The sequence below is a fragment of the Antrostomus carolinensis genome, unplaced genomic scaffold, assembly GCF_000700745.2.
Source record: "Antrostomus carolinensis isolate BGI_N321 unplaced genomic scaffold, ASM70074v2 scaffold13700, whole genome shotgun sequence".
NCBI lineage: Eukaryota > Metazoa > Chordata > Aves > Caprimulgiformes > Caprimulgidae > Antrostomus > Antrostomus carolinensis.
The window spans coordinates 65,756-83,427 of record NW_010286595.1 but is presented as its reverse complement, the minus strand read 5'-3'; the positions used below and the strand labels follow the sequence as shown (position 1 = coordinate 83,427).

The window sequence follows — 17,672 nt, the reverse complement described above, 5'->3', positions numbered from 1 at the left end:
CCTGCTGCTCCACGCGAGTGAGTTAGGATGTTGTCTCTTATGTAATCCATGCAAAGTGCTGTCTGAATAATGGAAATCGTAACGCTATAGAGCTGATTAATAACACTTAGTACTCCATTAATGAGGAATTTTAGTGAAATGCACATAGAAGATATCCATGTTATCTTATTCAGTTTGTTCCTTCTGCTCGAGTGCCTGGAACCAGAAGAACAATCATTACTTAGTTAATAATGATGTACTTCTTAAAATAAAGGCTTGTAAATTCATTTTTATGCCCATAATGTTTTTTTTTTCCGCTGTGAAAAGAGTGAGGGAGCGGGGTCTCTTTCCCATCTTCTTGACAAAGTGTATATAATGATTACAAGCATATAGTGAGAGTGTTTGTCCTAGCTAAATGTTTCTTCACTTCTGTTAATCAGGGTTCGTTTGAGTGTGGAAGGCGATGCAATCACTGGGGTAGTGTGGCAGATTTAAATCAGTAATAAAAGCCCTGGGGAAATTAACAAGACAAAACATTAACCACAGACTAGACATTAACATACATTAGCATTTTTATTACACCTGTAGAAATGGTAAATGTGCTTGGTTACTACTATTAAAAAGTTTATGTTCTATCCCACATCATCGCAATGTATATTTTTGGTTTAAGTCCTTTAGAATTTAATTAAGCGGATTTCTGTAGCAGCGCTTGAGTAATAGATTTCAGGTTCACTTTTATGGTGACTTTGAAGATAAAGAATGCATTTGTGCGCCATTTGTAATGCTAATAATACGTGTGGTGTTTAGCAGAGTAGGTTGTGAAAAAGAACTGGGGAAGAAGCACCAATGCAGGCAGCTGTGTTACTGAGCCTTACTGGTCAAACTGGGTTCCTTCATTGAATGATGTGCAGGGTTTAGTGGGCACCAGTTGGTTCCTCTGAAGGCAGCGTGTTCTGTTGAGGTCTGTGGTCATCTCTTCTGTGCATACCGTAGCAAATCACCCTTTCAGAGGCTGTGTTCAAATCAATTATCATAGTTAATCGCTTTTCAGTTTAATGTGAGGCTTCTCCCAAAGGAAACTTGGGAATAGGTATAAAATGGCATATGTGAACTCCAGAGAGTCGAGAAGATTGTGGGAGGAAATCTTCAAAAATGAGGCCATCCCCTTGAGGGGAAAAAAAAAAAAATACTCTGTCTTCCTGGAGAATGAATCTATAAGTGGAAGAGTTCACAGAGAAGACAAATGGAAAGTCCATGTAAAGTTTAAGTAAAGGTCAAATACAGCAAGCTCTCCTTTGGAGCAGAGCGGAGCTCATGGGCTGAATGAGAAGCGGCAGCAGCAGGTATTCAGCAGTGTCTAATGCACTCTCTTCTCTTCCAAGGGGAAGCTGATTAGCTTTTTAAAAAAATCTTCTAGAAAATTACCTTTAAAATGCTCTTACTCTTTAAAAGTGCTGCTCAGATTGATGCTGAGGATCACACGTGTGCTGCTTTCCAATCTTTCCCCGCCTGGGTTTTCTGGCTGATGTGCAAGGTGAGAGGTTTTTGCCCCATGTAGCTGCCCTCCCTCGTGCCTGGGCAGCGGAGTGGGTTGGATGGTGGCCCCGGTGCTGTGAGCTATGCCATCCTGCCATGGCCAGGCTGGGGGTACCCATGGGGGCTTTGTTCTACATCGGCCGCACTGAGGCTGTGATGCTTTGTACAGAACTTAGTACTGTGGTCACTACCCTTTTTTGGACATAATTTAACCTTATCCCAGCAGTCCCAGTTTCTGTTGGCTTATGGGTACCCACATGGGCCAATGTTGTGCTCTACACCCTTGCAGTTGACCTGACTGGAAGCAGCGGTGGTGGTGGATATGGTCCCCGGCTGCTCATGGTGCATCATTTCCATGCAGCCATAAACAGGTTCCCAGCAGTCCTCCAGCACCTCTTACCCTAAATTAATGGGGAAGTGTTAAAGAGGGCTGGTAGTGCTACTCCATTAGCTTTGTCCCTGTGCTCCTCTCAGATCAGTGTTCTCTCTAAAGCAGGGCAATTACGTGGCATGCAGCTCCCGGGATGTTGGGAGGTGGCTGCTTCCCCGTCCGGTGTGGGGACTGTTGGCAGCCAGCGGGTCCCGAGGAGCTTTGCCCGACCAGTGGGCATGGGCTCGCCTTGCAGCTGGAATAAAGAAATGGGGTGATGGGTAGCAGTTGGCAGGAGGCAAATTATTCCCCTCGTGGCCTGGGTCATGCTCGCATGGAGGAGGCTAATGAAATTGGGTAATTAGTGAATTTGTTAATGAGCTGGGGCAGAGTAATTTAGCTTCGGCTGTTAAAGTATCTGTGGCTTTGGGGGATTGTAAAAGTTCAGGACTTTGCGAGGGTTTTGCTTGACTTGTGTCCCCTCGTGGCAGTTTTTCGGTGTTCTGCCAGATTCTTTTAAAAACAAAAAAAAAAAACCTCATTCATTTTTTTGTGGCGTGATGTTTCAAGCTGCCGCCTGTTCCGGGACTGTGTGAGACATGAAATAAGAGACTGCATGGCTCTTGCACTGAATATACTTTAGATAAGGACTCGTGTCTATTTACGATCCCACTGATAGCACGCAGAGCCCGAGGAGAAGAGCCAGCCATTCCGTTCTGTCGATTTGCTTTATATTTCACATTTATAGTTGTGTGGCAGGAGGCAACCATGTATTACCGCTGTTGCTCGATACTAGTTTAGCACAAGCGATTAGATATGCTGCCTTCCTTTTGCTCTCACTCTGCAGCCATCCCACCTTGCCAGGGATCTGACTGCCTTTGCTCTGCTGCTCCTGCCAAAGCAGGCAATGCCTCAAGACCTGAAGCATCTCTCTTTCCTCCCACCCCAAGGTCTGAGGCTTGTGTTGTCCTTTCTCCAACTGCCCTACAGTGGCATTTTTCTAGACTTTTTAAAATTTGGAGCTCACTTTAAAATAGTGGTGGTTTGGAAGAGACTGGGAAACTGGATTACTGTGTCCCTGAGCTTGCAGCAGTGACTCAAAAAAGGGGGGAAGGTTGAAACAGGATTTCTGAGCTGTTGTCCTAGGGCTGCTTGTAGCCCAGCAGACTTTGGCAGATGGTTTGTGAAATCCTTCCCTCCCCAAAAAAGCACACACGATGCTACCCCTGCAAATGAGCAGGCAATCTGTTACTTCTACATTCTCTCACTTTATTTAAAGTTCAAATCTCAGCTGGGTTTTTGTTTGACTAAAATGTGACAATCATTCACCATAACTTTACAAGATGGGCTGCAGGGTTTTTTTAATTCTATTTTTTTATTATTTTCCTGAAAAGGTTAATTGATCCTTGGATAAATAAATAAGTAAAAACTTGGATGCACTGCTCAGAGTTTCCAGGTTTTATCCATGAGGATTTCATCTGCTGTCTCATGTCAGGGCTAGCATGATCCTGTTTGTGGTTCCATCCCTCGCAGGAGCCTGTGGTACCCAGGTGCTGAGCAGGGACGCAGGAGCTGGGAGCAGAGGGGCTGTGATGCCAGTGGTGCGGGGTGGGAGATGACGCAGCCCCAGTCCACCCAGCTGCTTTGCTGGTTGAAGTGCCATTGTTTGCACTGTCGCTCGGGCCCTTCCCTCGTATTCAGCATGTCTCAGCATCCGTGGGGGAAAAAACCTTGATCCTGGACTTGTTCTTCTCTCAGGGTTCAATAGGCTTTGCCAACTGAAAGGCAGGCTTTGGGAAGGAAAGGTGGGGGAAATGAAAGGGAGTCATCGAAAGCAACAGCTTAAAATATCCGACCTTTTCCTGCCTCTCTCCTCCGCTTTACGTGCCCGTGCAGAGCGTGGGTGTGGCGATGCTGCTTTTGTGGCATCACTTGTTCTGTGCCTTCTATGCTGCTGTGTTTTTATACCTTGTGTTTCCCCAGCATGGTTTTGTGGCAGGTCCGGTGTCCCCCCAGGCTTGGAGGCCACCTCAGAGGAGTGAGATCTGCAAAGCCCCCCACATCCTTGTGATCTGCTGCCAGTCTGCCTGTTACAGGGACAGTGGCACCAGTCAGTGCAGAGAGAGCACGGGACGTGCAGACCCATTCTGCAGTGGTGGGGCCTCAGATGTTCCACCTGCCCTTATCCAGGTCTCCTGCTGTCCTGTGGTTTCCTTCTAGTCCTGGCTGCCTGTATTGGGGGATTATCTCAGAATTTTAGGGGAGTGCAGTGGGTGCTAAAGGAAAAGCCAAAAGGCAAAGAAAACAGCCCAAAACATGGTGTTCATTTTTCTTATTCCCTTCCTCTCTCTGCTTTTGAAGCCTGCCATGTAATTTAGGGAGGGCAGTAGGGCTGATAGCATTGTTCTGCAAGACTTGGGTTTGGCAAGGTGGAGAGGAAACACAGCCAAGGGAGGGAAGCAGAATAAAGAGTGTGTAAGATGCTGTAGAAACTGTTTTTCTGGCAGCTGCAGGAGAAGCCACTTCTGCAGAGGCAACCGCAGGTGCAGGAGGGACTGGTGGCAGCATCTCTTCCCACCACGCTGTGAACCAGAAACGGCAGTGCCCAGCTCCCAGGAGGTTTCTCTTTTACTCTTCATTGTATGGCAGCCTGAGCAAACAAACTGTGCTGCTCTTGATAATGAAAGAGGTGACATTACTAATTTATTTGCCCACCCAAATGCAGGATGTAATAGAACAGAATTAATCTCTTCTCTTTACACATCAGATGCTTGTAGCTTTGGGAGGTGGGTGTGCTTTTAGCCTCTGGTGTGCAGCTAACTCGGAGGTTAGCTGGCTGCATTGGTTCTTGTGGCATGAAGATAAATGAGGTGCTGTGAGGAACAGGCACTTTATGGGTGTGTGGCTGGTCCTGAGCCTGAATGCAGGTGATGGGATGAGGCTCAAGGAAAGAGGGGTTGGTGCATGAACAGTCCTGTAGAATAGCACAGGATGGTTCAAAAGGTGAGTTTCCCAGCGACACAGGTACCTTGGGGCAACAGTTGTCCCTCAGTGGTCTCCCAAAGAAGGAGATGGCTCCAAATCCATCCGCAGCATGGACTGCAGCGGTGGCCACAGCACTGCTGGCTGAGTCTCGGGACACTGGCACACAGTGTCACACACAGGGACACTGCCACACAGGGAGAGCTTTAATAAGGCATTTTGGATTCCTTCCCTCGCTGCTGCAGCCGGTTACCGAATCATCTGTGTGCTAATGAGCTAATTTGTGTCATTAACAGAGCCCTGTTAATCAAGACCTCCCATGGTACAACTGGGCTGTAGCCATAATGCTTGCTTTATTTTAAGCCCTGATTTCTTTAATTAGTAATGACATGTATGATGCTCATCCCTGGGCACCTGCAGCGCAGACCATGTGGATGCTGAGCTGCCTTGAGATGGAGAACTGGCATTTCAGGATTTACCTTTGGAGGGGAGGTGTTGCCTAAAAGCCGGGCTAGAGCAGTGGAGCATAGCATCCCAAGATGCCACGGCTTTCAGCAAGGAAGGAGTAAGGAGCATCCCAAGCCCTTTCCTACCAGCATGAGTTTAACCCAGCACAGGGAGCTCTGCCTATCATGCCTGCAGCTCAGGGGTTTTGACAATCATGGGGCACTTTGATGCCCAAAAATCTTGCATAAAATTTCCTGCTTTCCCTCTCACAGGGGATATTTGTACAATAACAGGGTTGCATCCTTAGGGCAGCAGTTTGCTTTCAGGCACTGGTGTGAGCTATGGGAGCAATTGGCGATGACGGGACGACCAACCAGCTCATGTGCAGGGACCAATGTGTATCTCGGGTGTTTTCCTGCAGTATTTCTGGTCCCAACATTTCCTTGTGCTGCTGTGTTTGTGTTTTCCAGATCAGCCGGTTATGTGGCCACACTCAGCAGAGGCAGTATCGATCAGCTAATTACCCCGAAGACCTTTTCGTTGACAAGAAAGTCCTGAAGGTGACTCACATTGAGCAAGAAGAAACTTTGTCAAGTCGGAGGAGGTGAGAATGCTTGGGCTGAGTGTGATGCCCACGGGATGGGCTGCAGGAGCAGTTGTCATACAGGACGGTGCCATGGAAGAGCTCCTTATTTCCCTTAAAACCTGCAGCTGGTTTTGGCTCTGAATATCAGAGGTGCTGTATGGCTGGCTCTGAAGTGCAGTGAGGTGTTTACATGTCTTTCCTCACCTAGTCCATCTATTAATTTTTTTTTTAACCTGTAAAACTGCCTACTGCTTTTCATTTTTGTTTTGCTTTTTTGCAATGTACCAGGCTCCCAGGTTCATACACCAAATGCATTATGTGGGTTTCTTGGGCACTGCTATAGTACCAGAAATGTTCACAGGTGTAGTTACAGGTGGAAATGGTTGCTCTAGCCTGAAACATTGCATGTAACACTGTGTGTGTAGGTAAGGGGGATTTATTTAACTTTTTTTTTTGGTGCAGTCTTTTATGGTAGTTCAGGAATATTAACAGCCTTTTACTGAATATTTTCAAAGTGAAGCAGGTGCCTCTGCTGCTGGCACTGCACCCTGTGCCTCCTTCCCTCTGTAAACAGAACTGTAATTCAGTGGCCTCATGCTATGTGTGTGTCAGGGAGAAGCATCTCTCCTCTGTATCTGAAAGCGCACCCAGAGGTGTACGGTGCCTTTACTGCTGTCTTGAATACAAGAAAAATCCCTACAGAAGAGAAGTGGGCAAGCTTGGCAATTTTTGGAGCCGGGGATAGACTTAAGTTGGATGGATTTCTCTTTAAAATGTAACAGGGCCACATTCTTGATACGATTCCCATGAGATACAGCACCAGGGCTTGCATTCCTCTGTTGTCTCAACACGTCGGAGGGTTACACAGCCCAGGCTCTGCCGGAGATGTCCTTTGAGGACCGTGAAGTCTAATGAAATCTGCTGCGATGAATTATATGAGCTCATACCTGCAGATATGGAGGAGTTTCTCCCTTCCCTTCCCCTCCCTGCCCGTCAAGGAGCTCTGCTCCCTCGGAAAGTTTTCTTCCATCCATTTTACCCAGTGCTGCTGGGCTCTGTGGGACAGGGAGCAAAGCAGTGTCTAGGATGCAAGGAGCTGGGTGTGACAGGCAGTGTAAGGCTTGTCCTGCTTAGGGTTTGGCGTAACTGAAGACCTGAGTCTTGCCTCATTTTGGTGTTCAAAATGGTGTTGGTTAGACCTCCTGTGCAGGAGATGGCTGTAGGAGGTGGTTCATGCAGGAGGTGAATGTCTGAAGCACCCCTCCAATTTGTTCAGGGAGGTTGTGGGCTGAACTCCCACCCTTTGGAGGGGCTTTGACTCCTCAGGCAAACCCTTGTCTATTGGCATGGACAGTGATGGACGGGCTGGTGCTTCCAATACCCTGGCAGGCTGCATGGTGGTGACCCGAGGGAGGACTTGGGTGGCCCTGTGCCTCCATCAGCTGCCAGCTCTGCCTGCACCAGCTGGGTCAGTCCCATCAGGGCAGAACCAGGCTCCTGGTTAGCACAAGGGCAGAGCGGAGCAGCTCAGGATACCTTCGCTGGGGCGTCTTCTCCTTGTTTCGCCTGCCCCCAGCTGGCAGTCAGGGGCTTCGTCTCAAGAGGAAACCCACAAAATCCCCAAGCAAAGAGAAGCAAAGAGGAAGGAGCTGGGCAACCCCTGCACCTCAGCTTGTTCTGGGCAGCTCCCCGCAGCTGGCAGGGCTTGGAAGTCCCACCACTGCGAGCACCAAGGGGATGCTCCCGGGAGTGCTCCCAGCTCGAGGTGCTGGTCCCTTGGAGGAAGGAGGCCAAGAAATAACCCCTTGCCAAAGGGAGAAACACACTGAACCTAAGTCAGGAGACTGTGAGGCCAAATCTTACTTCCTCCAGCCACTGCTATTCCTATTATTATACTTTTTGTGCCATTTGCCTAATTAAATCAGCCAGAGTTTCCCAGTGAAAGCTGCGGAGTGCCCCCGAGAGGACAGACCTGGGCTGGTGGGACGGGCACATCCTGCTCCCAGAGTCCCTGTCCCCTTTCTGGTGACTGTCAGAGTCACCCAGGTATGCACAGCCTGAGCCAGCAGCACCTTTCCTTAGGTCTGTGACAGCGCAGAGAGCGTGTCTGGCTCTGCTGTGCTACATGGTTGGGCTGAGGTTCTGCCCGTCACCGTTGGTTTTGCCCTGAGAAACATGGATTGATCCTTCACTGCATAGCATCAGGGGCTGATGCAAAATGCTGCTGGAAGTCAGAAATAGGACTAATGCATCATGGTTCATTTGCACCCAGCTGCTTTCTTGTTGTGTTTGTGGGACTACCTTCACTGGTTAAAATGCACCAACCCCATCTTTTCCTCTTTTAACTGAGCACTATTTTTTTTTCCCTCCTTTCTTCCAGGGAACTCATTATGAAGCTGAAGTCTCACAGCAGTTTTTACAGCAGCTTGCCAGAGTACATCTGCAACCACAGCTCTGCTGTTCAGAACGACACTCTTTGCTGGAACGGACAAGAAGTCGCGGAGAGGTGAATCACATCTCCCTTCCTCTCCCTCTCCCCAGCACTGCTTTATCTTTTGTTAACCAGGGGCAGGAGTGGTCTGTGGCCGGGACACTGCTCGTTCCCTTAAGAAACCTTTTACAGAGCCAGTGTCCACCTGTGCTACAACTCAGATGGATGTGCAAAGTCTGCACAGAAAGGAGAAGTGGTTGTGTGCTGCCCTCCACCGAGTTTTCTGGACTCTGCTGTGAAAACCCTGCCGCCGTGACCGGTTTCATAGAATCATAGGATTGTTCGGTTGGAAAAGACTTTTGAGATCATTGGTCAGGGCAGGTTGGTCATGGGGAGCCAAGAGAGGAGAGCAGCAGGAGCTCAGCACAGCCGTGCTCCCATGGGAGGGTGCACCATGGTGCTCGGGGTAGCTACTCCGGAGTAGCAATGGGGACAATTGCCACCATGCACTGCGTTGGGGTGGGGATGTCTCCAGGCTGGATCCATGCAGTGGTAGCAGGACAGCATGGCTGGCAACCCCTGCCCCATCCAAGGAGTGACAAGGAAGACCACCTTGTTGGGCTCCTCCTTGGCTGTGGCTCTGTGCTGGAGGAGGTCAGGAGCACTGAGCTCTGGTGGTGCCACTGCTGCCATCTGACCATCTGTCCGCAGCTGAGCTCTGGCTGTCCTCTCTGGATGGAGCCATTCACACCAGGGGCCACCTCGTGCCCTGGCTGCTTTTCCCTGCCCCACTCAGCAGTTCTAAGGATGTCCTGGTGGTAACTGTGAAGTTAATGAAGACAGGCAAGTACAGGATGAATAGCATAAAGGGGAAGGAAGTGTTAATAGAAATGGAGATGTTTTTCTTGCAAAAAATGCCCTCAGGAATGTTAGAGACTGTGGAAATGGAAATGTTTGTTAGAATGATACATATATCTCCTCTAATCAGCCTACTTTGCAGAGCATCCTTTGCTATTAAGGAGTTTGCATAAGAGAAGAAATAGAAATAAAATCAGGAAGTACTGAAATGTTGAGGTGTTAATTATGACTTCTTGATCAGTAACCTCAGGTGGTAATTAGCCTGTACTTGCGATACTGACCTGAAACACTGAAGGGACCAAAATAGCATTAAACTCTATTTTGAAAAAAATTGCTGAGATCACACACTTAATAAAATGTACTTACTTTGCCTAAGGAAAAATGTGTCTTCTATCTGTACCTATTTCTGGAAAATCTGGAGTTTCCATGCCTAAGTGAGAAGTACAGTTGGAAAAAAAATAAAATAAAATTATTACCCCCACGAACTCAGGGTGTTCAGGAGGGAGGGCAAATGGATGCACAACTTAGAAATAGTTGTTGCCCCTTAAATGCATCAATTGCCTTCCCACTTTGTGTTTTTAGCATCTGCAGCCATAATGCTTCCCAGGGTGACCCTCTCCTCTCCATAGGCTGTAAAAGTGCATCCTACATGATGGTGTTTTTGATGATGAAATACAAGAACTCGGCTAAATAAAGGTGAACTAAGATACTGGTCCATGGTGCTCCTCTCCCAGGACCCATTTGTAGAACGTGTTTCAAATGGAAACAAACACGTCGCTAAAATTGGCTCTGAAGTCAATCGTGTTGCTTCACGTGGAGCCAAAACTGACTGCTTCATGTGCTTGGACTTCCCAGAGTGGCATCTCTTTCAGGGAGTCTTCGAGGATTCCTGAAAATCAAGAGTATTTAAGGTAATGGTGCTTGAGTACCCCAAACCACCAGTTTCTTTATTCAGTGTTTTCCCCAAGAGGGAGCCAAACAGCTGTGCACTGCGTAGGAGCTCTTTCCCAAGCTGTTCTGAGAACACAGTTTATAGACTGGTGTGTTTCTGGTGTGGCTACAGCAATTGTCCTGCTGGACCAGTGTGCACTGATTGGTCATCAAACTCCAGCCTGCTGCTTTTTACAAGAAACTTGGTGGGTTTTTTTAATCTCTAGTATTAATTTCAGGATGCTGACCTCATAGTTGTCCCATGTGTGTAACAGCTGCCAGAAAGAAGGGTCTGATTTTCTAGGTTTTGTGCATGTAAAACACACTTTCTGTCTTAATGTTTCCCTCTTGCATTGTTGGTTATTGGCTTTTGCAAATCAGATCTTCCTGGCTGAACGCTCAGCAGGCTGGACAGGAGGAGACGCTCGTGCCTTGCCCTTAACCTGCTGCATGTGGTTGCTGTAGCTGGATACGTTTCACCTTGAGACAGGGTTGAGTTGCATCAGTGTGGGTACCGCATGCAGTCTGAGACCTCTTCAGGTTTCTGGGACATCCATAGGAAGATCTAAGACCACCCATGTCCCTGTGGAGTGGCATCTGGGGCTTGGGGGAGACAACTTGCAATTCCTGTAGCAATGTGAGATGCTCACTCTAGGGTTAGGTTAGAAAGCAGCTGCTGAAGGGGAGAGGGATTGTTGGGTGGGTGCTGTGTTTCCGCACGTTTCCATGTCTGATGCCATGCAGGTGATGGATAAGGCTGCTTGTGCATTGCTGTGTCAGTGAGCTCGGCATGAGCATCCATATGGGTGTGTCTGGACTTTGGTGGTGTGCCTGTAGAGCTTGTGGCCATTAACCACTCACATCTTTAATGCAGTACCTGAATGTTAATGAAGTTAGAGAGGAGCCCTCCTGGTTTATCCATTTCCTAACTTCTCTGTCACGACAGAATTTGCTAATTATTCTAAGCCCTTTTCCTATAACACGTTAAATCAAGCCTGGAATAGCAACTTCACAGCCCCTTGCCAATGCATTCAAGTACTAGATAATACCGACAACGTGTATCCTGCTAGTTGACGCAAATGGTCCCTTCTGCACCCTACGCTCCTCCTCTTGTGGTTTTTCTGAATCAGTGTTTACTCTGTCCTGTTTATCCCAGTGCTTTGTTATCAGCAGAGAGTGAGCGTGTCCCTCCTCCCCACGGACTGGACCGGACATACTCGATGCCTTTCCACTGGATCTCACTTCCCATTTTAAGCCTTGAACCCTTCTCTGTTTCCTCCTTGCCCTGAACTCCCTCTGCCTGATTGAACGTGGCGTGTTCTTCTGGGCCTCCGATGCAGTGCAGCCAGCTGGAGGATTTTATTGTGCTTTTCTTCTGATGCATCGAACCATTTCAGTGCAGTCCTGTGCAGACTCTACTTTGCTGGCTCTGTTGATTGAGGTCTGACTCTACTTGAGCTCTGTTCTTGTTTTATCCCTGGCTCTGAGATTTCCCACCAATGGAACAGGGTTATGCATGCAGCAGGTGCACTCATTGCCTGGTGCAGCCCCTTGCAACTCCCCTGAAATTAAGAGCTCTGAGGACCCGCTTGACCAAGGGCTTTCTACACCTTGGCCTGTGGTAGGGATGACTTGCAACGTGCTATGGTGGTGAGGTCAGCATCACTCATCCTGCTTTGTGTATTCTAGTATTTTTAATATGATTCGTCCATCATTTTCTTTTACTGAATCTTACTTTATTATCCTTTGTCTCACTTCTCTGGGTTGGACCATCTAATGGCAAGAATTCATCCTTCTTCCTGAGGTTTGATCTGTGAGTTGGTAGCTTGGTCACCATCCCTTACATGGGTTTAGGACACGGTGCCTTGATCTGTTAGAAACACTGCTTGCAAACAGTGGCAACCGTACAAGGAAGGTTGATTTTTCTGGTTACACACTGAACTGTGCTTCTGTCTTTTGCTGTGCTGTTGCTGAAGAACATAAGCCAAAGTGGGAAGAAAAAAGAAAAGGCAAGAAATTACTGCTTTTCACACTTCAAAATGTGCAAAAACATATTGTGCTTTTATGTGACACCACAAAGGTTCACAGCAAAAGCCACACATGGCACACTGCACCACTTGCAAAGAGCTTATGAGAGGTCCTGGTGCTTGGGTGTTCATGGTAGCTGGGAACCAGACCTGCTGTCTCTGCATCCCTGTGCACCTCTTTGCAGGTTTCCTGGGCTCAGTTAATTGTCAGGCACTTCCCTGAGATAGGACAGGGCTGGATATGGAGGAAGGGTGGACAACAGCTTAAACCTGCCTAAGTGAGGGTTACCATCATGCCCTTCCTTGCCTTGTTTGTCTTCAAGCCCCATCCTACCACCTGCCCTCACGTTGGTGGTGTTGGGTGGTGAGATGTCCAGCTTCTCTTATCCTTATCTCCATCCAATGTAGAGAAAAACCAGAGGGTGATTCTTATCACTGAAGTCCTGACTGAATAATTATCTCATTTAAACACTTCGGCTTAAGTCGAGTGGGCGTTGAGATATCAAACTCATCTCAATTTCTATGGGAGTTAGGCTTCTGAATCACAAAGGTGATTTGAGCCTTATATAGTATCAGGGTTTTGCGGCATTTAATACTAAAAGCCTATTAAAATCTAGATTCTCAGAGTTTCATAATCTGCTTACACAAGTATATTCCTTTCAAGCTGTTCTGAATAGAATGACAGCAGCATTTGCCCACTGCAGAAGTTGTAAGCACGTTAAGTATTACTGTTAGTTACTGCCATTGCCAAATTTCTCAAGACAAACTTGTACATTAATCTAAATCACCCACATAACTCTTATTCTCTTTATACCAATTCCAGATGAATATATTTTTAGCACCTTGCCAGATTCTCTTCTTCAAACTAGAAGTCTCAGATTTCCTTGCTGTTGCCAACGCACTGTGGTTTGTTTTAATGATACAAATCATAAACAATGAAAGCACAATTGGAAGCAAGAGAGAAAAATGAGAGTCTGTAATTGGAACAAAGGAAATTCCATGCCAGCAATAACCCTTTAGTTCATGAAGGGTTTGGTTATTTCTGGAGGTGTTGCCAAATATCTGATACAGTGGAGTCCCCGAAGAGGGAGGCTGTATAACTTTTCAAGCACATAAAACACAGCTTTGTAGCAAATTATGAAAGGATAGTAGGTAAATTCAGTGGGTTATTGAGTGGCCATAGTTGTTTCCAGAGTACTTCAGAAATGAAGATCACAAATCTTTCTATATTAACCCTGCTGCTTGGTCTCAAGTTGAGCCAATTTTTCCATAATCTATTTGTCTTGAACTTTACTCAGCTGAAATAAGTATGGAGGGAGACTTCAGGCTGTCCCTTTATGCTCCAAACTTCCATTGTTTTGCTTGAATATTACAGTTGTTGCTGTTCTAAATTCTCATCTTCCAGAACCAGGTGATTACCTGAGACTTCAAGTTTAATAAAACAAATTAACATCTGCAGCATGCTTATCAGCTGCAGTGCATTGCATAAGGTGGTTGGGAAGAGGCAGCACTTCCCTCTGGCAGGGAACACCAGGATCTCAGAGGGTTCTCATGGTAGTTGATATTTGGAAATCTATCATAAAATGTCTCGTTTTTATTTAGGTGAGAATGTTCCCCACGGAGGGCGTTGGATATTCCTGGTTGCCTTTGAAGAAGCTTGGTCAGAGCTGCTGGTGGTGTAAATTGATTGTGGCATTGCAGGCTCTGCAGTGACTGCAAGCACTCACTGCGAGCAAGCGGTCGAGCGCAGGTTGCAAACCAGGAAGGCACCCGAGAGCCATTTACCGCGATTCTCTCTTGCCACCTGCACCCCCATATAACAGGTGTCTGCAGATGATCAAGGGATGGTGGGACCATGCACCCTGTATGGAAGAGGACCTGCTAGGGTGGACCTGCACTTGACTTTCCTACAGCCCGCACCCAGTGATGGGCAATTGGTGTGGTTGACCAGGTACCTCTGGAGAGCCTCTCTTTAGAGAGGAAACTATCAGGGAAAGAAGTTATCACCTCTTATGGACTCACCCAGGAGTTGCTCCCTAGCTGCAGGGTGGGAACAGCTCTTCCAGCCTTTTGGCTCCTGCTGTTTGCACCACTGGTGTGACACCAAGGTTGTCACCCTAAACCAAAAGGCAGCTGGGCCAGAAAGAGCAAAATGTGGGCATCACCACTGCGCCCACCTTTACTGGCTCATGAAAACTGACTGGAGATAAGACTTGGGTGTCTGCCAGGGGTGTGGAGGAGAAAAATGTCTTCTCTCTCCCCTTTTTTGTATCTTTCTGCCTGCTACGTGGTGAAGACTCAGTGTCACCAGCCCACATGACCTGTAGTAAGTCATGTCTTGAAATGTAGATCAGCTTCAGGGGATTGCAGGTGCTGGAAATCCTGCTCTCTCAAGCTCAGTTATTAAGTCCTGTGCAATGAAACCTTTCTTCTTGTACTGTAGTCCTGTCTTGTAGCAGACTGTTGTGTTTGTCCCCCATCCACTCCCTCAAACAAGTATGATGCAATGAGCAGAGATAGTAGAGGAAGAGCCTGCAAGGGATATTGTGCTGTTTAAATTGTGGAGCTGCATTTGAAAAAATACTTTGCAACTGGAAGGCAGGCATAAATTAATTGTTATTTGAATGAAGAACTTACTTTCTTTTTTCTAAAAGGTGTAATTCTTTATGTTTGACTTACAGGATTACTTTTCTAAACCACATGTCAGGCACTGCAGTAACTCATCTCTAAGCCTAGCATGGCCACACATTTTACATTAATTGCCATATATTTAAATAGCGTTTGTCATCTTCCTTGCTGTGAAATGAAAGCCTGGAAGGAGCTGCATTTGGACTGGAATGACCAAATGTTCACAGGAGACATTTGTGGATGGTGGGGAGGAAGGAAGAGGAAAATCCCTTAATTTGACTGCATGCTTTGGTATTTATTGCTGGTGCATGAGAAGGAGCGAGAAAGGTCTGTAGTTGTGCTGTCCCAGCAGAAGACCTCAGATCATGAGTGTTTTCATCAAGTGGTTGTCTTTAAAGTCGTTTTTAGCGAGGGCTGCTTATCAGCACATTTTACAATGTGACATTTGTCTTTGGAAAATACCATGTCCCCAGCAAGAGCCCTTACCCAGGGAGCCCAGGCGAGGAGATGCTGCTGACTGACGTTGACATACGTCAAAGAGGAAAGTATTTTAGGCTTTGCTTATGAAGTAGAAGCCAGACCATGCTCATGTTGCGACACTGATACTCCTTCTGCACAGGGACCCCCCGGGACCGTGGGGTGGACTTTAACCACTGTGCATATTTGCTGTTTGATGCTGATATCACTATGGCAGAAGTATGTGATGGGTTTTGTGGAGTGGCACAAGTGTTCTCCAGAAGGGGCTGTTTTATTGGCATATGTTGAAAGCAGCTCGAGATGGCTCTGAGATTTCTCCTTTGAGCTGTGGCTGGGGAACATGGGAGGAAGGTGATGCTTTGGCTTTGCTTTGCGATGGGACATGTGATCCCAGCAGCAGGTCGGTGGGATGCAGGGGAGCCTGCATGAGGACTGCCCTGGGAGCCCCCCAGCCTCCTGCTCAATGGGGTCTGCAAAAAGCATCTCTCGACCATATTAAGGCCTGGCTGTGTGGCCCAGGCTGCAGGGAGGGGTGCCAGCTGCCTTTTCCAGCTTTTCTGGCATTTCAGGAATGTCCATCCCTCATTGAAGCTACATTTCAAAGTCTTTAACCCTTCGTTTGGCTGCATCCCATGTGCCTGAATGTGCGCCAGCCTGGTCCTGTTGTGGGGGCAGAGAGGGGCACAGCTGACGGGGAGCTGGTGTACCCCTCATACCCAAGTGCACCAGGAGGTCTCAGTTCAGGTGTCCTGAAGCACCCAAGCCATGCAGGAGCTCATCTCTGGCTCTTTGGATGTAGTGTGTCCCTGTGCATCTGCTTCTTTACAATTCATGCCCAAAGATGTGCAGCTTGCAGAGCCCACTGCCTTGCTCCTTCAAACCTTGCAAATGGTTCCTTTTGGGCCTATTAGATACCCTTGTACCTGCCCAGGTAGGAAGGACCAGGCAGTGGCACTCTGCTTCTCCAGCATCACTGTTTTAGGGAGAGATCCCTCTGCAAACACTTTCAGGTTTGCTTCCTTCTCTGGTAGACTTGTCCCCCTGGGGAAGGTGGTCTGACATCCTCACTACTCCACTGCAGTGACCAAGGTCATGTCATGAACTCTGTCTTCTGGAGAACAGCTTCAGTCTTTGGACATGTAGTTATGGTGACCTGCTATAGCTGTGTTCCTTCCTCCTGTACGACATTGTGTAGGCTACAGAAATCCTCTCTGGCAGTCGTTGTGTGGATTTCAGAAGGGGTTTTTCCCCACTCAAACCCAAGCTATTGAGTTTCTTTGTATAAAACTGTTTAGGAGAGAGATTGTATTAATTTAGATATGCACCAAATGGGCTTGGTTCTGCTCTTGTTAGAACCCGTGGGAGATTCATCCTGCTCGTTAAATCTCTTAAACCACAGGAGACTTTTCAGCAATGTATTTTCAAGTTCCATCAGTATTTTAAATTAAGTTTACTATGACACTAAAAATGGTAATTTCTTTGGCATCTAAAAAGTCATGCGTTTGGTGGATGTTTCTGTTCACTTGCCAGATGTGTTTGTCAGGTTGGCACGGTGGCAGTAAGTGACAGTGTGACAAATAAGCAACAGGTTTAGTGGTTCACTGCTCCTGATGCCTTATTCCCCTGCAAAAAGTTAAGCCCAAGTATTTGCAGAGCCGGGCAGGTCTCTGCTTGCGACAGCAACAACTTCCCACGAGATGGTGCTCGGAGCTTGTGGTCCTGCTGGCCATCAAGGGAACCAGACCTTCTCCTGGGCATGGGCTGCTGCAGGCTGGGGTCCAGCCTGGTGCTCTCTGGTCCCACTTCTACTAGTCACTTAGGTTTAGTCTACAACAACCCTCTAATTGCATGTGTAAGTGCTTTTCTGAACTGGGAGCTGTTACATCTCAGATATAGCTATGTTTTGGACTTTTTTTTTTTTTTTAAGTGTTTTGCAAAATGTTGAGTTCTAACAGGAGGCCCCAGCATGGTGAGAGGTGTTTGGGTGGAGAACAGAGCTGTTGGAGTGGGTTTGCTGTGCCTGAACAGCACAATGCTGCAGTCGAAGCCCTGGATGGTGGGCTGATCATGCAGGCAGCTGCCAAGTGCTGAGGAGCTGGTGGGGCTTGGAAGACCCAAGCTGATGTCTCTGCTTTGCCATGACACTCCTCCTGTACCTGGACAAGCTCTTAAGTCTGAACATGGGAATATACACAAGTGTGTACCCCTGTCAGAGGCACAGACACCTCCTTTCTCCCATCTTTTTTTGTCTATCATCTTTTTCAGTGAAGTATCTCGCAGGGTGGTCAGCTCTTGACTGAGCTGTGTATGGGGAGTGCCCAGTGTTGGGGACCTGTTTGGGGACACAGAGCTCTCCTGTACATACAGCTCAGCTCTGAAAAAGCCTTGTAGTGGAAATCAGCCTCAGCGCTGTGTTATAAA

General features: G+C 47.4%; 1 protein-coding gene across 1 annotated transcript in view; it reads left to right on the top strand.

Moving 5' to 3' along the window:
- Positions 1–17,672, top strand: part of GPC3 (glypican 3) — a gene marked incomplete at both ends in the record, with an annotated part of 142,412 nt that overhangs the window by 77,455 nt on the left and 47,285 nt on the right. Inside the window, 2 exons of the mRNA XM_010176729.1 lie at positions 5,785–5,918; positions 8,281–8,406. Of these exons, the coding sequence (XP_010175031.1) occupies positions 5,785–5,918; positions 8,281–8,406 (260 nt within the window). The remainder of the gene's footprint in view (positions 1–5,784; positions 5,919–8,280; positions 8,407–17,672) is intronic.